We start from the raw sequence: 25,137 nt of genomic DNA on the forward strand, positions 1-25,137 counted from the left end.
TAATACAGTTCAGCACACGGCTGCTTTCTTAACAGCAAGGACACCCTGCTGACTCACACGCTACTTTTTCTTGTCAGGACATTCAGATGTTTTTTGTGCAGAGCTACTTTCTAGTCAGTGGATGCCTAACCTATGCTACAGCACAGGGTTACTCTGCCCCAGGTATAGTATTTTCCATTTACATTTGTTGAATTTCAAAATGCTTGTCAGACCATTTTCTCCAGCCTACTGAGTTACCCCTGAACAGCAATCTTACCCTTCAGAGGTGTCAACCACTCAGCCTAGTTTAGAATCATCTGCAAACGTGCTGAGTTTACACAACATCCCATTGACGAGGTCATTAATATGGATGCTGAATATGACAAGCCCCAGAGTTGATTCCCATGAGGCACCATAGTTCCCAGCTGCCAGCAGTCTGCATCGTTGACCATAACCAACTCTGTATCGCTGACTGATTGACTATCCAGCTCTAGAATCTTTTTTAAAAAAAAAAAAAAAAAATCCCTTAGAGTAGAATAAACAAGGATTTCTGTACTTAGTGGTCTAGTGAGCAGGGAACTAGTGATATATGTCTTCTGCACAAGAACTGCAGCAGAAATCCCTAAATGAGCTACCCTCCGCATCAGGTGTCTGCATCAGTAAACCGCTGCGTTCTTCAGCTCAGATCAAGTCCAGAAGTCAAGCTCAAAGCTCTACTGGCAGCTCCACCAATGCCTCATTGGAGCCTTGAACTGGATACAAATTGCGACACAAGTGAAGTTGGCGAGCATTACTGACACCTTAAAAACACATTATTGTACGTATGTACAAGAAGTGCTATAAAAAACCTGCTTACTGTTAATCTTCTGACTGCAGTTAAAAAGCAAACTCTAACTCTTGACTACAGTGTAAACTTAATTTTAACAAAAGCAGCTCTTTACCTTCATAGATTACAAACTTCTGTCTTCAATGCCAAGAATAGAATTATTTTTTAACATTGAAAAAAAGTCTCAAGAAACAAATCTATTTGCTATGGTAACTATGCCACAGTACGCAAAACAATTATGACATTTGTTTTAATGTCAGAATGTGACATTTCAGAAAGAATACTGAAGAAGTATAATACAGTTTAATTAAATGAAACATTTTCTACCGGAGCATCATTTGTGGCACCAGCACAGGCCATGTAGACAGTAAGAAACTGGATCACACAGAATTTGACAACAGAAGCAGTTACATTTAAAGCAAACTGTAACATCTCTTTGATTATGACTGACAGTTTTACACTTGTGTTTCTCAGTCATAAAAAAACGAGACCCAAAAGCCAGCCTGGTAAAGATTCAAACTATCTGGAGATACAGGACAGAATTTTTGAGGAAGGTATAAACAAAGAAAACATTGGATAAGATCACATTACAGTGTTATTGCTGTAGTTTAATACACTTTAAAACAGTGAAGGTTTTCTTAACTTTTCACAGTATGGCACTTCAAGAGGGATCAAGAAAAAAATTGAAATATATGTATTTGTAGTGGATTGACCCTGACTGGATGCCAGGTGCCCACCAAAGCCACTTATCACTCTCGCTCCTCAGTTGGACAGGGAAGAGAAAGTATAATGAAAGGCTTGTGGGTCAAGACGAGGATACGGAGAGACCACCCACCAATTACCATCACAGGCAAAACAGACTCCACTTGGGGAAATTAGTTTAATTTATCCCCAATCAAATCAGAACAGAATAATGAGAAATAAATCCAAATCTCAAAAGCACCTTCTCCCCACACCTCCCCTCTTCTCAGGCTTAACTTTCCTCCTGATTTTCTCTATCTCCCCTCTGCCAGCGATGCAGGAGGACAGGGAACAGGGGTTGTAGTCAGTTCATCACACGTTGTCTCTGCTGCTCCTTCCTCCTCGGGAGGAAGACTCCTCACACTCCTCCCCTGCTGCAGCATGGGGTCCCTCCCATGGGAGACAGTCCTTCACAAACTTTTCTAGCATGAGTCCCTCCCATGGGCTATAGTTCTTCATTAACTGCTCCAGCATGGGTCCCTTCCATGGGGTGCAGTCCTTCAGCAACAGATTGCTCCAGCGTGGGTCGCCCATAGGGTCTCAAGTTCTGTCAGCAAACCTGCTCCAATGTGGGCTCCTCTCTCCATGGATCCACAAGTCCTGTCAGGAGTCTACTCCAGTTTGGGCTTCCCATGGGGTCACAGCCTCCTTCAAGCATCCACCTGCTCTGGTGTGGGGTCCTCCACGGGCTGCAGGAGGACAGCCTGCCTCACTATGGGCTGCATGGGAATCTCTGCTCCAGCACCCAGAGCACCTTCTCCCCCTCCTTCTTCACTGACCTTGGCATCTGCAGGGTTGTTTCTCTCACATATTCTCACTCCTCTCTCTGCTACTGCTTTCTCCAGCAGCTTTCTTCCCTTCTTAAATACGTTATCACAGAGGTAACACTACTGTTGCTGACTGGCTTGGCCTTGGCCAGCAGTGGGTCTGTCTTGGAGCTGGCTGCCATTGGCTGTATCGAACACAGAGGAAGCTTCTAGCAGCTTCTCACAGAAGCCACCCCCATAGCCCCTCCCCACCCCCCCCACCTTGCTACGCAAACACAATACAGTATTAGTAAAGCAGTTTCTATTTAGTGACAGTTAAATTACTAGTTGGAAAAAGAACAACAACAACAACCAACCCCCCCCCCCCCCCCCCCCCCCAAAAAAAAACCCAAAACCAAAAAACACAACCACCCCAGAGAGAAGCATGTTGCTTAAAAGCAGCTTCTACTGAATGATGAGGTGCTTGGAATTCCACCTGCCCGGGGATATTATAAGGATACCCTCACAGCATCAGAATGGTATAATTTATACTTCGTTTTATAAGTGATCTGATTGTTTACTTTTATTCAGTTTCCAAAGAAACACTCTAAATTCACTTGCTATAAAAACCAAAACACTTTACGCAAGTTAATTAATAGCCTGACAAGCACATTACATACCTCCAGATCTGTATAATATTGTAAAATTTTCCATATACAGTGCTTCAGGGCACTGTAGTAATGAAAATAACATTTATCAAACTCTAAGTCATTATTTTAATTATACTAAATCAAAATACTAAAGCAAGAATGTATTTAATTTTATCAGTGGGAAGTTAAGAACAAGCTTTTCCACACAAAGTTATTATTCATCTGTTGCAGGCCAAGCTGGAAGAGCCAGCAAGTTAAGGTTGCTTGAACTTCTGATACATTAAAAAAACCCAACTCTTACAGCTTGCTTAGATTTTCTTGGCAAAGGTATTTAAGTTTTGTATTTTCTACTCCAGTTATTGCCTGAGGCAATATTTATTTTTAACAGGTAAGAAAATGCATTCAGCTATTTCCTGCAAATATTCAGTTACAATGTTTTCAGGACTGTCACGATCCGCATCAGGAAGTCTAAATTAAAGGCAGAAGGAGAAGTAACGTATTTTGCAGGTCTGGGAAATGCTGTCCAGATCTTGCCAAATTACTGTCTTCCAACAAATCTATCTGCTATGTTCAGTATATTCAGCTGCAGTTGGGCAGGTATATTCTTGATATTCCATTACTACTAAGCATGCTCCATAAATTAAGGCTTATAACTAGGTTTATACGAGGAAGTTGGTTTTTTTTTCATAATTGCTGTTCTTGAAGACTACAGACCATTGTTTATCCTCAGCAGAGATAAACATTACTCCTCTTCCTCCTTACACCAGCTGAGCTGAGAGCTGAAGCAGGACTAAAGGCAAGTAAAAAGCCCCCGGGAACAAGCTGTACAACCAGACTGCCACATAGCAGGAGAAAGATCCAGGTGTTTTCGATTTGAATCCACCATGCACATGCACAAACCAGCACTTGCATTCAGCTATGCCTCACACTTCACTGGGCAAGTTGGTTCCTTACTAAAGCGCTTCAAATAACAGCTTTGAAGCCCCTTGTTTCTAATCATATTTATGTGTTCTGTGCAATGAGTAAAATGCAAATTCAGAAAAAAATGAAACCCTGTATTAGCATGCATGAAGCATGGCAAAGAATTTAACTTAATGCTATTGCACCTTATATAATTAGACAAATGGTTACCTAGCTAAGTCTTAAACAGATGTATACTTTTCAGAAGTTCATCGGTATCTTTTAATTTTAATGACTGTATAATCATAACCTTCCTCTGCCAGATAAAGGAAAAAGCACACAAAAGATTGATATGTATATTGTCATGTAATAGCCAAATAGGAGATGCTGTAAGAACTGATTATCAATCTTGGCAATCACAAAGCTCAAATACAGACAGTACTTGGTCTGAAGAAAGAACTTGTTTACCAGTTAAATACCACGGATTAGCAAGCGAGTTCTTAGAATGCAATAAAGATTATACACGCTGACTTCACAGTGGAGCTGCAGCTAAGCACGGTGCATACTGAACTTGAATGTGAAAGATCTGTTAACAGGCAAAATTCTGTCTGGTCTACGACTAGATAAAGCATGTTCCAGTTCTCACGCTGGCTGTAAAATGCAACTGTTACATCCACTACCTTCTCACCCTCTGCTACTTTTAATGATGTACTTCCTTAAGAAATACCAGCTACCTTTAGCAGTTCAATGAAGTTGTATATATAATTTTTTTTTCATTTAGAATTGACTTGGGGGAGGGAAGGATGACATTTAATAACACATGCTGCACAACACAGAGCTTTCCCAGGATACGGTACAAAACAAGAGACTGCATGACCGGCTCAAGGTTACAGAATGACTCCATTGCTCACTCTGAATTAAAAACTGGTATCCTCCTGACTCCTCCTGCATTTTCACTAATAAAATAATACCACTACTGCTTGCATAGCTCCTTTCATCACAGGATGTCAAAGGTCTTTATAAATATTAATTAAGCATTGCAACAACACTAACAAGTATGTAAAACTTAATTCTGCACATGAGTAAACCCAAGCAAAGTATAAATAACCTATGTTCAAAGGCACAGGACAAGTCAGCAGTATGGATGATAAATGGCTCCTGCCATTAAGGAGCACTCCAGTAGAAACAAGGACATAATTAATACTCTAAATGTGATGTGAATTGTACAACCTCTGATTGCCAACGCATTACTGTAAAACCTCAGCTGTACTCAATCCTGCAAAGATCAGACTAAGTTTCAGGCAGCGTTATCAGGAAGACACTAAGTTTTGCTTCCTCCAAACACAGAAAATAGTTCTCATGAGACTTTTAGTAAAATTCTGTTTTTCTTGTCTGTAACTTTCCTGAGAGAACACAGGTATGACTGTGATATCCTTTGCTATTTTTAGAAAATTAACAAGCAATATCAAGCTGAGACACAATTCAAATATGAATTCAGACCCCATAAAGTAAGTTACATCTTAACTTCAACCATGTACTCCAGTCACCAACGAAATACCAATTTCTTTTAAGAACTCAATATCCATTCTCAAAAGAAATAACCTTTGAGTCCAAAATTAATGTTTTCAGCAAACTATATTGTAGTCATCATTTAATAAAGTACTTTCATGATCTTATAACTTAATATAACATGTCTACACTTGACCTGCTACAAACATTACTCCTTTACAATTATTTACTCTTTCCAATGACTGTAACTACTACCATGAGACAGCAATCTAACACTCACAGTTCTAGTGTGAAAGCCACCCATGATAAAACATAGTCAAGTTGATTTGCTTCTATGTGCTGCGACACTTGCAGACTTTAATGACAAGAGTGAGATATATACATATATATATATATATGTTTTTTTAGGTTTTTTTTTTTTTTTTTGTAATTCCTGTTAACTTTCCAAAAAGACCCCAAAGGTGACAAGGTCCGAACTCCTACAAAAATTCCCTTTTAAATTCAGTTTGAGTCTAGCATCAATATGGCTGCAAAAAATATTTTTGCTTTGGAGAAAGACTACTGTTTTCTACATAAGACAAAAGAAACCAAGGTGCACCAAAAACACCTGCACATTCACTTCACAGTGAACCCTGGGCTAAAAAAGGGACTGTTGTCACTATGTCAATAAAGAAATCAAATGAAAAATTGTGTAATTCATATATCAGCCCAGCATCTTTTTGGGTTTTTATTAGGCGGTTTGTTGTTTTTGTTTTGGTTTTTTTTTTCCTGTTTTGTTGGTTTTTTTTTTTTTGTAAAAACAACTCAAGCGCAAGTTTTACTTCCCACCAAAATAACAAGATTCTGTAAAGGCTGACAGAGCCAGCAGAATAAAAACCAGGTTTTTGGTTTGTGTTTTAAATTATGAAGTACGTTTTCCTTTTGACTATGGAGTGTATGTCTGAATCTGGTATTTACTTTTTGGACATAATCTGGTGGTAGAATGTGGGTGATAAAGGTATTTAATCAGTATTATAATTTTATCTCAAGCTCTCTTACAGCACAAAACCAGAGAAGAATTCAATATTATACGTGACATACGGCTTTCATCGCATGAAGTAATTTTCCGTCTCTCTTACATAGGACAACAGATAGTCAACATAGTTTATGTCATCATTCAAGCATTATGCCTTCAACAGAGGACTGATGAGATTTAACAGCCAGGCCTCAATAAACGGTGTTCCACTCCCCACTCCCAGTAATTCTTTGGAAATCAACAGCACAAAAGTTGCTGAGTTTTACTGGTTTAAACTGGTCACCCAACCTTCAACAAAAAGGTCTTGAAGATCCTAATCAACTCATTGCCACTTAAAAGTATGACTAAGTTCAGGATCAAATACTGCTGAGATGTGTCCAAACGTACTTGGAACCAAAGAGGGAGCAACATTTTAGTTTGTAGCCACAGAAGCTTTATGTGAACGGTGGTGGTAGTGTATGCTCTCCAGACAAAGAGATCTACTACAGACATAACCATTCGGCAAGTAATCCTCCAAGTCTGCAAAAGCACACATTATGGGATCCTTTTGTTACCACACAGTTTTTCCAAGTTTATGCTTTGGTTCTAATGATCAGTCAAAAACATTTTTTTCAGTGCACTTCATCAGTTCTCAAATAGAGTTCTATCATACACACAAAGCTGCTGATTCCTAGCTTTCGGCTAGTACTATGTACTATGGATACCCCGAGCAAAACATGTAAGTGTGTTACTGCATATTCTCACGCTTCTAGGAGACAGAGGACCGCATGCATACAAAGGAAGGAAGGAATTAGAACCATACTGTTACAGATCATGGTTGTACTTAAGGACATCACTATAGACGACAATAAAGTCAGGACTTGCCATGCCAGTACCACATAGATACAGTATATACTGTATAATTAAACACTCCCCCCCCCCTCAATTTTATAAGGATACCATTCAGTATTTGTTGCTTATAGGGTAATTACAGATGATGAAAAACTAAAATCTGGTGTAACAGTAGCACTAAATTTTAAGCCAGGTGTTTCACAACAAAAAAGGTTAAATATATTTGCCTCTTCAAATGTATAATTAAAGCAGACTGTCCTGTCATACTTCAACTTTGGCACACATTAAGATGTACTCTTTACAATATACAAACATAAACTTCCTCCTCCCCTACTTTTATGTGAAGGTTTAAACACTGATAAAAGTTACCTTGATAAATTAAGTCAAATCAGCAGTCTCCTTTAAAGAGCTTTCAGAATCAAATGCACACCACCATTCATATGATGGGGTGAGATCTGTAAGACACATACACGACACTGAAGTGAGTAATTCTGTCAACAGACCGTGCTCTCTCGTTTGGTGGCTTGCATCTGCTGTTAAGGCAGATAGGCAGGGATCGGGTCTCATTAGAGCCTCAATGAGGACGACAGACTGCAGACCCTGCTCAAGAAACTAGATAAATCACAAGTATATTAAGTCCTCTCCTTGCTGCATTGCTACAGATATTCTGAAGGCCAAAACATGAGACTTACAGTCATAAAATATAAGTGAATAAATGAAAGGTGTCGGTTTTACTACGAAATTTGATATGCTCTTCCATCAATAAAGATGAGTGCACTTTATTCTAGTGTAGATTGCTCAAAATAAAGAGATACACTAGCCTTAATATCTACTTTCAAAGCAGTAAGACCTCAGGGACACTGAAAATGACTGTGTTTGACTCTTAGGAAACCTTTGCATACATTACGCACACAGATTCTTTGCAGAGCCTGGTATGAAAGCATTTGCCAGACGCACGTTTCTCACCCTTCTTACTGCAAATGGCTGGTCATCTTTTTCATTAGTCACTTTCCATTCAAAAGTGAGATCGAGAAGTTATTATTTAAAACATCACAATTCAATACTTCATGTCATGACTCATATAACTAATTAAGATATAAGCTGAAATTGTTCATTGGCACACAGAATGAAAACTAGAGAAATGTAAAGAAACTGCGTGCAGGAAACAGGAAAAACAAAAACACCACCACAGTATAAGACATGACTTGTTTTGAGCTACAAGAAATTAACAATCCTTCCTCACTGAAGCTACTTAAGCAGTCAAAAAATTCAAAGCCTCTCCAAACCTATCTCCTCATCAATCACTTGAGTTTTGAGGACATAAAGAAGATGCGATCAGTTTGATCTGGCATTCCAAGAAAACCATTGCCTAAGTTCTCAAAATGGTAGAAAGAATCAAATACCCCCACCAAGGCACGCACTGTTTACAAACACCACTTGCACTCTTCATTACCTAGGACATTATTTTTGCCTATTTGAAATTGTGAACTCTTCATTCCTATGGAATGTTGATTACTGTCCTGAATTAACAGTATCATACCAACATTCTCTGGCATCTAGTGGTTTGTGATTTGCCCAAGATACTGTCAAAAACAGTGGGGGAAAGACCCAGACAACCAACACATAATAGTAAATAAAAGTTGCATTGCTATACACTTTCCTAAGTTACAAAGACTTAAAATTGCTGCTGTGTTTTTGAAGAACAATTAATTGCACAACTCATGATTTGACATTAGCTGTGCACCCTTCGTTCCTCGTGAAGAACAAATTTTTAAACAATAATTCTAAAGGCCAACATTAAATTCCTAAGCATATTATATCACAGGTCTACGTTTTATGATATGACTGAATATGTATCAAGGAAAATGGCTTCTGTTTTAGGAATCTCCTATGAAAACATGTATGTTTTACTTCAGAAAGCCAACCGAAATTAGCCAATCACATAGAGCAAACAAAAAACCTCTCCCCCTTTTTTTCTTGTCTACAAGCACAAGGTATCAGCACATAATGCTTGTAAGGAAGTGTAAGACTGCCTCACTATTTGAAAGCTTGTGGCATCTCAACCCCTTTAATTTCCAATTTCTCCTTATGTCTTTAATTACTTGCTTCCATTAACTGATATGACAGAAAAAACCCCAAGATTTTCTAGGTAAAAATCTTAACACTTCTTTTTGATTGTGAGGTGAGGTTTTTGTTGGGAGTTTTTTTGAAGGTGGGGGTGGGGGTGTTTTGTCTTCAATTTTTTTTTTAACTTGGTTTTTGGCAAGCCATATACGGAAAGTAGGGATAGTTGTCAATTCTCCATAGGAAGGATTATCAGGAAGGATATTAGAAGTTCAGGCAAGAGCTTTGTAAGGTCACAGAAAACAGCAACTGCTTAATGATAAACACATTTTCAAAGAGATCAATTGGAGGATAAATGAGGTTAACGTCATGGTTAACACTAGAAATACTGCTGTTTATTCATATGTTTTTGCTAAAAATAAGAACTAAAGCAGAAAGTTACCGGAATCCATGGAACAAACCCATCACAAGTAGCTGCCACTGCAGTACAATGAAGTACTGTCATCCTGAATTGCACATCTTCCTGACGCAGGATGGGAAAACACAAGCCTTTGCTAAACACAGTAGTACATCTTACCTTTAATCTATGCAGATTACATTGTCCTGGTTTCAGCTGAGACGCAGCTTATTTTCTTCCCAGTAGCTGCTGTGTTTTGGATTTAGTACGGGATTTGGGATGTGAAGAATGTTGATAATACACTGATGTTATTAGATGTTGCTAAGAGATCAAGGACTTTTCTTAGCTTCCCAGGTTTTGCAAATGTGAGGGGTATAGCCTGTACAGTTGACTTAAACTGGCCAAAGGAAGTATCCATACCATAGACATCATGTGCAGCATATAAGTGAGGGCTGGCCAGTGGGCAGCTCTCTCACTGCCTGCGACCGTTCAGAGATTGCTCTCTATTCTGTTCTGCAATCGCTGCTCAGGACAGGCTGTATTGGTCGTCGGGCGGTGAGAAGTTCTGTATCATTCGCTTTGTACATTTTATTATCTCTTTTTTGTTGTTATTATTATCTATCTATATATAATAAAATTATCTCTTCCTCTGTTGTCCTAGTAAATTGTCTTTATCTCAACCCACGAGTTTCCCTTTTCTTTCCAATTCTCTCTTCCATTCCCCCGGGGTGGGAGACTGAGCAGTTCTGTGGTATTTAGTTGCCAACGGGGGTTAAACCACAACAGACGTCCACATAGTGGTAACTTTAAAAAATGTAGAAATGCCTCTTCTTCATGCCAAAGGAAGGGAAGAGTGTGGAAAACAGTATTCTGCAAGCCATACAATCATACCTGTTTAACAGTCTATTTAAAATTAACCAGCCAGAAGAGTTATGAGGTAGAAACAAAAGAAGCTCCAGGAAATAGTCCAGTAATAGGCAGAAATGAATGCCACCTCTCGTGTTCAATAATCTGATAAGCTATTTTTTATTAATCCATTTTTATACTCCTGATCTTGCGCAGCGTTCCCAAAAAGTTAACTTTATTTCATGCCTTCTGGAAACAGAGCACAGATTAAACCATCTAGTCTAGACATGAAACTCTTACTAATTGCTAAGTAAACAATCATTTCCTTATTTCTTAAGCAAAGACATTAGAAAGTTTAAGTGAAAAGTGTTCACTGTATCCTCAGGCATTTGTCTAAACTAAGGATAGTCCCCCACCAGGGAAAGAATTTCTTTTAACTATGCTGTTATTTCTGTGGAATTGGTGTCTGCCCAATCTCAGCATTCACTCATCTGAGAGCTTTTCCTATTTGTATTGAGTGCAGAAGACAAGATATTTTTTTAAATCTTGATTGAGGGTTATCATTCCTTGTCTCTCTCCGGGAATGACAATTTACAGCTTAAGTGATGAATTTTACTTGCTGCTTATGTCATTGACAGATACAGTACCAGATCAATTTCTAACTTCAATCCCATTTAAATCTCTCTTGCTTTTTAACAGAGTGGCTTAAGATAACTCAGAAATTTTTAAAGATAGTAAATAATCAATCTGAGGACCGGACAGATGTCTCACTTGAAAAATCTAGTGTCCATTCATACTCAAAAGGCAAGGAGGACATATTTTTTAAATTAACTATACATTACTATCAAATAATTGTCTCTTACAAACTAAGTCAGCTCTATAATATCTATATTCTAAGAAATTTTGATTCCTTCACAACACGGATATTTGCATCACAAAGCTGCTTCAACATACAAAAATTCTAAGATGACAGGAACTTGCAAACCACATACAACGCAGCTATTGTTAATTTTCCAGATATGCACCACTCTTTTTCTGCTATGAAAGAGTGAAATAAACTGTAAAACAAAGGGGTCTTCCTGGTCTTCCACCTAAGAGATTTAACAAAAGAGCACCACCACAGTGATACACAGAAAATAAAAATGTAAACACACAAGGGAAAAAAAAACTGAGGCAGAAATTATAGTGATAAGTGAAATTCACCATTTAGCACACTTCTAGCATTCCAAGACAAAGCTGATTTGTCTTGTTAAATTCTGAACCCAACTAGTGTTTGCTACTTTTAGGAAATTTTTGCCTCGTTGCATTATGTAGGATTAATAGCTTATCTTTGATGAAAACCATCCATTTCTCATGTTCAGTAACAGTGTCATACGACACAAAGACATGCACTAAACGTAGAGATTTTAATTTTCAGAGAGTAAGAGACTTTTTTTTTTACTTCTGAGTGGTTAAAAATACGTACTCCTTTTCAACACCAGTCCTAACAGAGAAAATAGCTACACCAAAACCATTTAAAGCATTCAGCTTATAGATTCACATAAGTTCTGCATGTTTCCAGCAACAAAAATAATTTTTACCTCTTCTGACAGTAGATCCGAAGACTCCTCCTATCTTTAATTGACAGCTACCTCTTCCTATATACCACTGATGAATTTTGTAAAAATGTTGAACACAGGAGTTTAACTTTCTAGACACTATGTAAAAGCAGTGTATGATACATGACAGGAATGTAAGATATTCACTGTTACACAAAAATTTGCACTTTTAATCTATTCAGTTAAACCTCCTCTCTATCCTCTTTAAGAAAGGTGGCTCTGCACACAGACAGGTCAGCTCTTGGCTGCTATATAAAGTTGAAGGTTAAAATGCATAAGCTGATGTGGGAGACTATTTCCTGCTGAAAGAAAAGCCCTTTAAACTCTAGAACCTCAAATCTAATTTGTCAGCTTATTGATGCTTCCATGCATACTGCCACTGCAAAGCCTCTATCTTTCTATGAAGCCACTGTATTGAAATAATGGTCAATGCTACTGAGCAAAAAGGTCAGCATGACCTTATAGTAAAATACAGAATTCAATCATTCACATAAGCACTTAAATTCAAAATTTTAGGTGAAGGATCAGACCTTCAGCTTTAATCAAATCCATCTGTTATGCTGGAAGTGCCAGCTGGTACTTACAGTAGTCAGTAAGTGTAATTTATACACGGCTGACTTACATGACAAAGTGTACCCAGTAAGAGCTACCAACGTTTTCTTATACTCTTTCTAAAGAGTCTATTAAAAAAAAAAATACTCTGGGCACTACTGGAAACAATATCCTTGGATATTGGATATGCCAAACCAGTCTTGGATAAGTTTGCCCTTAACTAACATGTTGTCTTAAAAAGAGGAAGAACTTTATTCTGCCACTGAAGCTATCTCTACCAACTGAAATTAGAGGCAACACAGCTCAGAATGAAACACTCTCAGCTGGGTCTCCCACTCACCATCACAAGAATCTAGTCCATAACACCATTTTGGGTGGTGACTGGGTAGCAACTCTACTCTGAACTCAGCCACTCATCACTACATGGTTTCAGTACTTCTCTAAGGCCTGCTGGGAAGAACACCACAATTTAATTACAACATATTACCACCTCTAATAGGTGAATAAAGAAAAAACTGCCACAACAATGTCAATCTCTAAAGGAGACCAGGCTTGTGCACTAAGCCTGACAGATATCCAGTTTAAATGTCTTCTGAAACCATGACCAAAGGGAATTGGGACTTGTAAACTCTCAAATAGCTGAAACTGAAAGGGAAACTCAGAACACATTTTCCATCTGGCTCAGTTAACACGGTGCATAAAAAAAGGCAAGTAAAAAAAGATGACCATTGTAATGCTCAAATAAATTATTCTGATGTTCGTTAACTACTAATGAAAAGTTTTAGATGCAGCCTTAAAGTGCACACCACTCAGTAACAATTCTTTCTGAACAGTAGATACAGTCACACTGCACACGCCAGGAGACACTAGAGCACTGTTGCGGAATGAGGGAGAAGACACAAAGGAGGGCTCAAGTGCTTCAACCTCCTCAGAAGTGAAATATTTTATTGTTAAGCTTTCAATAGTTCAATTTCTCTTTGGAACTATTTAACATTTTTGTTATTTTCAAAAGACAAAATGAAAATTACTTCCTGGTAAAACACCAAGGTGGTTTTTGTTTGTTTGTTTTGGGTTTTTTAGGTTGTTTTCTCTAGCTAGGTTCCATGTTAGTAATTTAGGAAAATATCCTTACTATGTATTTGCACAGGGCCCCAGTTAACAAGAAATAGTACACAGATAAAGCAAATGTCCCTGAGGAAAAAAAAACCCAAACTCTACTTTGCTGCTAGAGCTTGGAACTAATGACATTTTGCCTGGCAAAGAAAGTTCTTTTTACTGTGAAAATGGATTTACTAATCCCTGCCAAGATTTTTAACAGTACAGAAAAGGAACTTGTCATGGTGATGTTCATTTTATGATAACATTTTAGATCAAAACCTCCCCGCAAAAGGGAACTTCTCAAATAACCAAAACTGTCCATACATTCAATAAAAGCTACTCAAAGCTAAGTTTTTACTCCAGGAAGGAAGAAAATACCAGTAAGTGAACCTACAGCAAGTTTTCTCTTCTTTCATACTGCACTGAAGGACAACAATGTTTATAGCCTCAGTAAAAGCCCCACAAGTGTTAAATACAGAAAGTGAATTTCTGTTTAATAAACAGTTACTTCAGGAATACTGCCTCTGAACTAGGTTTTCATTTCTATTTTAAAACATCACAGAAAATCACGTACTTATCAGATTTTTTTTTTAATAGCATTAATATTTCTCAAGGTAGTATGCAGAGCAGCTCTTACGCCCTGAATTCCTCTACTCTCAGCAAAAACTCTTACTCTGACTTCAAGACACTGCACTACAATTTTTTACAATTTATGATCCAGCTCCATTAACTGTACTCCTTGGTAAGTGGAAATCCACAACTGCTGAATGCAAGTTTTAAGATAGACCTTTTATCATTTGAAATTCTGAGAAAGGTAAAATATACAATTCCACTTTTTTACCCACACTGTAATTTTAGTTAAATCAGCTTTGTTCCCATAAAGCCATAAAGGAAAAAGAAAGCATCATTCTATTCACAATTCAATACAGCTGTGTACAACTGGCTTCAGCCCCAGGCCACAAGCCAGGAACTTTTGAGTTCAAGTCTGGCTCTGCCACTCACTTTCTGTGTGGCCTTCAGAGAGCCTCTAAATTTCTTTGCTGCTCCTCTTCAATCTGTACGCTTACCTTATAGAATGGCAGTTGTTTTGTTGGTGCAAGGCTTTTCCCCAAACAAAAAACTTGAACTGACTTTGAGCGCAATTTTTACTGTGGCTTTAATAGTTAAAGCCCCCTAAGAAGTCTCCACATCAGCTGATACCTGGTAGTATTTAACGGCATTAACTGCCAACATGCACATTTTACATATATACATACATAAGACACACGCACAAATATCAAAAGATGTAGTAGAGTTGGGAAATAGATAACAATTTCAAGATTTGTTAAAAAAAATAAAGTTACCTGCTATAACTAAACTTACAAGGCAGAACAACATACAATCTTGCTCTGATTAACCCACTGAGCCAGTGATGAAGTCTAGTTCTAACAGCTTAACTTCAAATGCAATGCTCAATCTCAAACGATTACAACAACCAATTTTTAATATCACTTTATTTAATATTACTTTAACAACAGAAAAACAGCCTGGGAATGTGAAGGGGAAAAAAAAATATTTAAGCTTAACCAAGTTACCTAGTTTTACCAAGTTTTACATAAACTTAAGCTGACCATATATTTGCAAGTCTGCTGTAGAAGAGTTTCAGTTCACATTATCTAGACTGAAGCAGAATGTAATGGAGACTGACACCAGCTAACCTCAGCTTTTCCTGGACTCAGATGATCCAATCACGCAAATACAGCTCATCACCTTTAAAACAGTATACGCTGCCTTGAAATCCACCCCTGGGAAAAAATCTTGTCCTCAAAACTTAAATCAAGACAGGCTGACTTTCAAAAATTAACCTGTTCAGTTATTCACAGCCTAACCACAGAAAGCTAGCTTAAAGAACTAAGCAACATTAAGTTGCCAAATCCTGAACTCTCAAAGTTTAGCCTCCACCCGCTTTGGCCTTTTTCATCTTGTTTTCCCTAAAATCTGATGTCTTCTACAGTTTTTCTGTATCAGGACACAGAATTCATTTGTAGAAAGTGGTAAATGTGAACCAAAACCATCTCCCAATTAACAAGACAGCAGAGTAAATTAATCCAGAATACTGTGTTATTTTCTGATAAAAACAGTTGTCCGAGGACTTGGAATCATAGAATGGTTAGGGTTGGAAGGGACCTTCAAAGGCCATCTAGTCCAACCCCCCTGCAATGAGCAGGGACATCCCCAACTAGATCAGGTTGCTCAGAGCCTCATCCAACCTGGCCTTGACTTCATCAGAAACAGTCATTCCAGAAGAGCTACCATGCAAAGGTGAGGTGGTTAAATGCAAATTCACGTAGCTTTTGCACAAGGACTAAACTGGTTCAAATTGCTGAAAAATTACCTGCATGTAAGACTTAGGATTCTCCCATCCCACGTCATTTAATAAAACTTTCCACCGTAATTCAGTGGTTTTCAAAACATATTTGCTGATTAAATCCTAGAAAGTTAGGGAAATACCATCATGAAGAAGTACATCTAAACAACTTAATAAGAAGATTAAATCTTTACCCACATGAGATTTTGTTTTTACTTTCCTACATCTCACTACCATCAGTGTGTTTCCATGAGATGAAGCAGCCAGGAATACTACAGCAAGGCCAGTACATTGGTTAGCAAGCATTCCTGCCAGCATAATCTAGAACTGCTTTGAACAGGAATAGAGGACACAGGTAAGGACAAAACAAAACTAAAATAACTCTAATGCCTTGTCCACTTTCTCTCCCTCAGCATTGTTTGGCCTGGTTGAGATGCATCAAACAGCTAATCTGAACATTACCTTTGAAAGAATTGAAAAACTATTTAATTCTGTAACACAAGACTATTTAACTTAAAATTCCCTTTAATATTGCTACAACTGACTTCTGTAGCATCAGCTGGAGCCTTCCTTTACACTAGGGTCAAAAAAGCTTTTGGGGTTTTACTTCAGGTTAACCAAGTATTTTTACAGGCAATTTGAACCTAGTCAACATTTATATTCCAACCAGTGCACGTGAACTTGGAATCACATCCATAAGAAAAACAGAGCTAGACACAGAATGACATACGTATAACATAAATAGGATATCCTCTATTTCCATGCACTGTATGTTTAAATCAGTTTGATTTTCTTTAGGTATTTACCATAGAAGGTCCCTTGAATAGAATAGCGGGGTAATAACACTGACTCACAGAATAGGAAAGGTTTATTTATTTAGTCTTAATTAGAATATAGAAGAATACATTTTTTTAAAATTCCAATGTGGATCAAGCTATCTAATTACTAAGCTCTGTCTCACAGGACAATCAGTTTTTGATGCATATATGAATAAGCTAGGAAAGGATGTTAGCTAAGTTTCGGTTCCTTCTGCCCTCCCCTCTCCTGATTTTCAAGCATTAAAATACCAAAACTCACTTGTGTGTTTTGATCAAATCATCCTCCCTATGAATTGTTCAGCAAAAGGCTGAGCATAAACATGCTGTATATTTAGCCAGCAAAGCGACGTATCAGAATGTATCAGTCTCACTTCAGTTGACTAAGTTTTCAGCAGTAGTCACTCTCTTGCCAAATAAAGCTGTTTTGTAGACAAATGTATCTACTGTATCAACACAGAATTAGAACCACATGTTTTAAATAAGACCCTGAATTTAGCATGATTGCTTAACTCAAATTATATACAATTAAAAATATAAATGCCAATACGGAAGCTGCAAGAACATGAACACTGCTACATTAGAACTCTAATTAATATTGGAGTTACAGTGTCTTCTACTACAAACAGTAAAATTTAAACCAGGGGAAAAAAGTGGAAGAAACATGGAAGACTTGTATTTAAGGGATGTTTAAGGGACACAGGACGCAGCATCCTGGAGAACTGGATGGTTCCGGCATAACCAGGTTCACAAATGTAGACTGAACCACGATGACAACACATTCGTGTATATTTGCCACAGAGCACATGTAAAATGGAACAACTGAACTCAACTCTAATTAACGGTTAAGCAGCATTAACAGAATATATATTTAACCTTTCCTGTTTTCACATAGGTCAATTAGCACAAAAAGCTCAAGATCCACAGAAGCCATAGTGTGTACATGCTTAAAAAAATAAATTCTAGCAGCCTCACTGCAGCTGAAGTTTTGCATGTTTTCATGTACACAGCGGCTGAGCTCAACAGCCACTGTGAAATTACAGACGGACAGTAGCTCATGATTCTGCTGTTTAACAAATTCTGTGCTTAAAAAAAGCAAAAAAAAAAAAACCCACCCCAAAATCTGAGAATACTAGAAGTAATTTTTCCATTGTTTTATTTTTCTAGAAAAATGTTTCTCTGATTCAGAAATGAAGAGAATGTTCAGCTCAAGTTCAAATCAGTTTTTGAATTCAGTTATTACACCCATATTCGCACTTCAGGAAGCCCTAACTCTGCATCTACTAAAAATCCTGGGAAAGATGAGCACCCTCCCCTTATTTCATAATTTAAGCATGCACAGTGGACTTCTGTGCACTCTTAAGGAAGTAAAAGAATGGCGACTTTCATTTAAAAATATTCATGCCTTTCTGCTTCTTAGTTGCTGAAGTAACTATCCCGTTCAAAGCACATTCGACTACGATGGAGCTCAGTGTCAAAATAATGGTTTTCGAACAAAACAACTGCTTATTCATTGGCAGAGAATGTGTGTATCCATAAAAATAAATAAAAAAAAAAAACCTCAAAGTGGTTTTATGCCACACTACCTCCTTCTATTATGTTTTGCTGCTCTTACTTGAGCTACCTCAAAAGTTTGTTGACCTCCCCTACCGTTCAAAACATTCACAAGTTAAGGCCTCACAAGTACCATCCTAAGAAGAGAACTCCTCCCATGCTGGCATGAAATAAAACATGGTTGTATCTTGATGCTTTGTTTTGGTTTTGTTGTAGTAGTAAATTCCAAGACTACATTTCACTTCTAAAAGTCTCAATTTAACACAAATTTGTATTAATACATATGCTTTGTACTTTTAAGCATTTTTCCACCTATCCATGTTGAATTACTTTTAGATTATTTTCTCTGCCTAACACATACAAGTATCCATTTAATTAAACTCAGACACAAATTGTAGCTCTGAAAGGAATATACTCAGCTCTCATGCTTACTACCTGTGGTTTTTAACAAGACTCCCCTCAGTATTTTCTCTCCAGGTGTATCAGCATACATTTTCCCATGCTGTTTAACTCTTGATTTGATTTGTTCTGCCTTTAAAGATCATCTTGTGTTTTATTCGTGTATCTTCTCTTGGGTACCTGAAGTAACACTAGCGTTTGTATCTTGTTTCATGTTTTCTCACGTGACTAAATGGGCTAATCAAAAGTAGTCCTGCAACTACAATATTTTGAAAGAGGATCAAAGTTTGTCTTTCAATTTGCCCATACTATAATATCCAAATATCACATCAACCAGTTCTTAAAATATAACTTTTCAGAAATGATTATAAACATATAATTTTAGCAGGACCAGAGCATTTCAGACCTCAACTGTAACGCCAGCATACTATACAGAGACAAGAATGACAACATCCATAAAGCCTTAGGAACTCTTTTCAGTTGTGTTGATGGCACTACATATAAAAAATGTGAGGGTTTGCATATATTCGTGCTGCTCCCAAAAGAAAACAAAAAGAAAAAACAAAACAAAAAGAAAAAACCAAATTGTTGTCTTCTTAGGTTGGAAGGTTATGTACAAAGGAGAAAAAGAATTTAAGCAGTGAAAAATGCTAAATGTACAGCTCTGGAGCTGGAATTCACCACAGATACAGAAAGGCACCATTTCTCTTGTGCCCTTCAAAACAATTATGGCACCATCACCAAAACAAAATAGATTTTCAGTATATAGTATTTTTTATCTCCACGATGCCTCCACATTTGCCATCAACACGGAAATGGCCAAAAAGTGTTATCTTGATACCCAACTTTAGACATCTTGCTTGGCCAATATCTGAAATATGGCACATGTAACCATACCAACTAAATGCCAGTGTTATATTAGCAACTAAAGTTGCTGTTTCTTGAAACAAATAGTGAACTTGTCTTGCTTTGAGAAGCAATATATCTTTGTATTCACCTAAACTGAATTTTACACCTGTTTATCAAATTAATCTATTAATAAGTAAGAGACAAAGTCTCAAAAGGTTAAGTGTAGCCGAAAGTAGCCGGCACACACTGTATGGTCTCATGAAATTTCTTTTTTTTCCTTCACAGCAGGAGAGAATGAGGCTAAAAAAAGCCGCTGAAAGTAAGCATACTGATTTTTTAGACACTTGGCTTCCCTGATTTTTTTTTCCCATTAGAACTGCAGACTCCTGTGTATTGAAGCTCAATGGTAATAAGGCTTTTCTTGTCAGTTATTTCTCAAGAATCTCTTAGATGTAGCACAAAAAACTCCAGGGGCTCTGCTGACTACAGACTTCACTGTGGTTTTCAACCTGCTAAAACAGTCTGCTTTGGAAAGGGCCTGATTCCCGTAGATACCAATAACAATTGACATACAAATGCAAATAAAAAAAAAAAAATGAAAAAAGCTTCTGAACCCACTGTCATCACTGTAAACTGAATGAAGTAAAAAAGGCTCCCCCGCCCAAACACTTCTGCAAGCTTCCAGCTGATGTAGAAATTGCAACTCAAGTCTCTCAAAATGATTTTAAATAAGAATTTTTTTCCCTTTGTACTGCAGGAACATACTGAATGCAAACAGTAAAGAGAATTGTCCAGACTCCCACTTTTAAAATCCTAAGATTTCACAGGCTGCAGAATTCTCAACATATACTCCACTAAGATCTGATGGGTCAAAGACGTATTTATATCAGGAATTGTTTTAACTGGTCCTTTCTATTCACAGTGTACTGCCTCAAAGCTACTTAGATGTCTGACTGACTCTGTACTGTACTATTATTCTCAATAGTTGCTTTTTGTCTGATCTATGACAGCTTCTGTGGCTGTGTGCAGTTGCATTTACTAGAAAATATCCTGTATTCCCTCTTCCTAACTATCAAGCTATACTAATATTGGCACAGTTTTAAGTGTGTAACATAGACAGTAATGCACGAAGGCAAAAAAAAACAAACCACACACAGGAAAGGCAAGTCCTTTTCTCAAGCACAGATTCTGGGAAGGCTAAGTCCTACAGTACTGCCAACTCAGGACAAAAATTTACGTTTTCATCACTTCCTCAGTTCAGCCATGCTATGTTATAGCAATTATCACATAAACTACACAATTGACGTTGTGGTCCAGTAAGTAACCAATCTGAGAATACCACTACTTTATATTGTATTTGAAAACAATTCTAATATTTCAGTTTGTCAATCAACAGGTATATTCAACACATCCTGTCTACATCAGGATCTCCACTACACCCAAGGCGGCTTTGAATAACAAAAGCCATCAGGCTGCATTAGGTCAAAGATACAGAGCGTTTTTATAAAATTCCCTCACAGTTACACGTCAATAACATGAAGGTGGGATGTAGTAAGTTCACTAACCCTAAACAGGGACAATGTATTACTTCATGCATGAACTGCATTATTCATTACTACTAAACTTTTAAAGACCAAAATTATCTGTACAATACACTAGATCAAATTTGAGTGCTTTTTTTAAAAAAAAAAAAAATTGGCCTGCTCTAATTTAAAATAAAACCACACTTTTAATTTTCAAGAGAAACTTAATATACTGCAGAATTATTTCAAATATTTGCTAGTCAGTGAAGGAAAAAAAAAAAGCCCTGATATATGCCACCACAAGACTACAATGAAGACAGCCAGATGCATTTTCAGTAACCATATCCAAACCTGTCTCCTCCATTTCTATTTAACTGTATGGCGGTAAGGCCACAAAGAAATACAAAATATGACCCATCTTGTAGGTTTACAAAGTTGACCTGCTAACCATAATCAATGCACACTCCACTGCAATGTGAAAGTACGTTCACATGATTATTTGCATAATTATCTGTTGCTTAAATATCCAGCTACAAAAAAATACCACAGTACAAGGCCCATCAGGAAAGGGTGAAGAATAATGTATACTACCACAGAGATTTTTTTTTCCATTTAACCTCACAGAAAAGAGCATTACATCACACTCTTACAATGCAGAAGGAGGGGCCTGTTCTCAGAAAGCAAGCTTCAGCTATTTCCCTTTAATTTTCTGCCTGGTTCTGGAGGGAAATGCAACAATAACTTGGATTTAAATTTTTAGGAACGCAGAAGACGAAAAAAAAAGCGAGAAAACATAGCTTTTTACCTACATTTACTAACACGTAGGTGAATACTTGTTTTCTAAAGAACACAGAGCAAGAGCCTTCAAAACATCAGTAGCACCCAGTATCTTGCTTTTGCAAGCGTACACTCCTAAATACCTGCCCCACATTTTATCAGTCTCCAGACTCGTTAAGCAGAGAAGGGTCGGTCCCCTTAACTCCTCAGCAACCGGACACGGCAAGACCCTTTCAAAGCCGGCCCCACCGAGCACGCCTGCACTCCCGATGCCGCCTTTATGGGACCGGGCCATTTGGTCCCAACGACGGCCGAGAGGGGGGAGCAGGGGAGCCCGCCGGCCGCCCTCGGCTCGGCTCGGCTGGGCTCTGCCAGCCCAGGGCTCCTCTGCCCCGCAACCGCCCCGCGCTCCCGACCCAAACCTGGCATGGTACCGGCTCAGGTGCGTGGTTTTCAAAGGTTTTTTTTTTTTTTTTCCTCCCCGGGAAGGGTGGCCCGGTGAGAACACTTCCCCATCTGTCCCTTGTCGGACCCAGCAGCAGAAAGAACGCAAACCCATTTTTATATATGCAAATTTTTGCAGCAGATTTAAGAGCTTCGGGTGCTGTGAGGAAGGAATCGCTGTTTAAGAAGCCTCTATTTAAATAAAACAAGATTTTCAGTACTGTCTTGTACTTCACCAGCTTGGAAAATATAAACGATCTTCTGTAATTTGCCTAAGTGTTTTAAATTGCAAATCTCTTGAAAATCCACAATACACTTCTATGGAGACCTCCTTCTAAAAAAAACCCTAAAAATCCACTAAAAGTGCTCCACACGCAGAACCAGGCAACATCTGAAGCAAGCATTTGTGCTACAAAAACCACCTCTGCAAAACCACGGATGAAAACGGTCGGCTCAGGCTCTTAAAAAAAAAAAATCTACTGATAGGTAAAAAACCAAAATAATAAAATATAAACGTACCACTAACCTCATAAAGTGCAGCAGTGCTTAAATCCAGCGAGTTGAGGCATACAAGGTAGAAATGGAAATGAAAAAAGATCCCAAAATGATTTTGTGTTTTGTTTTTGTTTTTATTTCAAATGTTCAGAAACCAGCAGAGACTCTGTCGGCCATTTTGGCTTGAACTCCCTCACTCACTCACTCTCTCTCTCCCTCCCTCTCTCTCGCTCGCTCCCTCCCTCTCTCTCCCTCTTGCTCTCTCTAAAGGAAGAAGCTTTTTGTGACCTTCAAATAGAGGCAGGTCATGTGACTCCAGACAGGCTGTCAATCAAAAGACGGGGCCGGCCTACTTACCGCCTTAAAGGGACAGCGCCTTAACTAGGCCGGCGGCGGTGGGGGGGCACACACAACTTCTCCCCGCCAAGCAACGCCTCTCTCTCCCCTCGCTTGGTTCTTCTCCGTTCATCACGCAAAGGCCACACACAGAAAGGGTAAAATAGGTGAGCCATGAGAGCACGGAGAGCAACTCAGCTGTAGCTTCTCTCTTTAAAAATAGCAAAAAATAAAGCAGCCAATTACGCTAATTCTACATTAAGGCTGCAGAACCCATGAACGATGCATGCTGAAATATTTAAGTCCCACTAGCCACGTGCACTGTACTAGAGGACACACGACCCTAGCGCTCACCTCAAGAGCAAACCACATTTTGAGAAGTACCCCATCCTGTCTGAGGGACAAGAGGTTCATCTTCAGTCCACAACGGATCCAGACTGCAACTGGATTGTGTACACGACGCGCACACGTAAACCTGAGATCTGGGTTCAGAGGCGTGAAGACCTACAGGACAGCAGAGCAAACTCGTCTCTCCTACTGCCTTGACTGTTTCAAGTCTCAGGCTGCAACTCAGTCATGAGGCAGACGCTCGATCGCCTCTTCCCACAATTTCCACAGGTAAATGCTCCAGCCGTTGAAAGAGAGAATCCCTGTATGTTGCAACATAAAAATCTGCAGGACGTTTCCAGACATTATGTTGAATGTGCAGAAATAGTAAAGAAGATAGTTCAGGAACACTATACGGTAACGTAAGCGTGATTCTGCTGTGAGGAGACTTGCTCCTGAGCCAGCCCAACACAAGTAACAAGTGTAACGTAACCATGCCCAGCGAGATAACTGCTCACGGGAGCACCCTTGGCATTGAACCTTTCATAAGTGTCTAATACTCTACAGTTTCGCACTATAGCTATGTAGAAAGTAAAAAAGACCACACTAGCAATGACAAACCACACAATGAAGCTAACTTGAAAAGTCATGGGAAGGCACTCCATAGGAATGAATTTGGGGGAGCAGAAGCTGCACATCTTACAAATGAGAATAAAAATCATTACTGTATATAGAATAACATAATAGCTTGGGTTGGAAGGGACCTTTAAAGGCCATCTAGCCCAACCCCCCTCCAAAGGACAGGGACGTCTCCAGCCAGATCAGGTTGCTCAGAGCCCCATCCAACCTGGCCTTGAATGTTTCCAGAGATGGGGCATCCACCACCTCTCTGGGCAACCTGTGCCAGTGTCCCACCACCCTCATCGTAAAAAAAAAAAAATTTCCTCACTACATAAGTCATTGGCAAAACATTGTGTTTCAAAAAATCATCAGGAGGCCATGAATGGCTAATATGGCTCAGGTTTTAACGTATCACTTTGCTCCTACTACCCTCAGGGTAAGGTACAGAAACTTTTGAAGGGGGATTCCCCCAGTGAGGGGATTTCTTTAACAGGATGACAGCCTGCACCCTAACTCCCCCCTACATCTATCTCTGCTGGCTCATGAAACTCTGGAAATAGCTAATGCGTGTTGCACTTACAGGCACTTAGTGAAATAAAATCAGTTAGATGCTAGCTGTTCAAGTTGCTCTGTCTAAACCAGAGCAGAGACCCAGCCTGCTGGATGTAACAGCTCCTGGTGCTTTGTGGCAGGGCTTATCCAAACATAACAATTTAAGAAATGTACTGAAATCTCAGGGAACATGTTCTTATTTTGTGGCAAAACCCAAAGAGAAGACCACAATTGCTCTGAATAGCTAAAGAGAAAGCTCAAACCAAGTGCTAAACATCTGATTTACACACAGTTTCCTAAAAGCACGTATACATGTGTATTTGTGAAGCAGCTATCCCTCTTCTGA

At 38.6% G+C, this 25,137-nt stretch overlaps 1 protein-coding gene across 12 annotated transcripts in view; it reads right to left on the reverse strand.

Annotated features, from left to right (window-relative positions):
- Positions 1 to 25,137, reverse strand: part of TNRC6B (trinucleotide repeat containing adaptor 6B) — a 149,456-nt gene that overhangs the window by 67,214 nt on the left and 57,105 nt on the right. Inside the window, exon 1 of one of the 12 annotated variants that reach the window (XM_086752537.1) lies at positions 22,987 to 23,181. The exons of 10 other annotated variants lie outside the window; for them this stretch is intronic. In XM_086752537.1, the coding sequence (XP_086608663.1) occupies positions 22,987 to 22,991 (5 nt within the window). In that variant the 5' untranslated portion in view covers positions 22,992 to 23,181. Of the gene's footprint in view, positions 1 to 22,979; positions 23,182 to 25,137 lie in introns of those variants that run through there. One more of the 12 variants, XM_086752571.1, reaches the window with a different exon arrangement.

Source organism: Chlamydotis macqueenii, chromosome 1 (genome assembly GCF_036417535.1).
Source record: "Chlamydotis macqueenii isolate bChlMac1 chromosome 1, bChlMac1.mat, whole genome shotgun sequence".
Lineage (NCBI taxonomy): Eukaryota > Metazoa > Chordata > Aves > Otidiformes > Otididae > Chlamydotis > Chlamydotis macqueenii.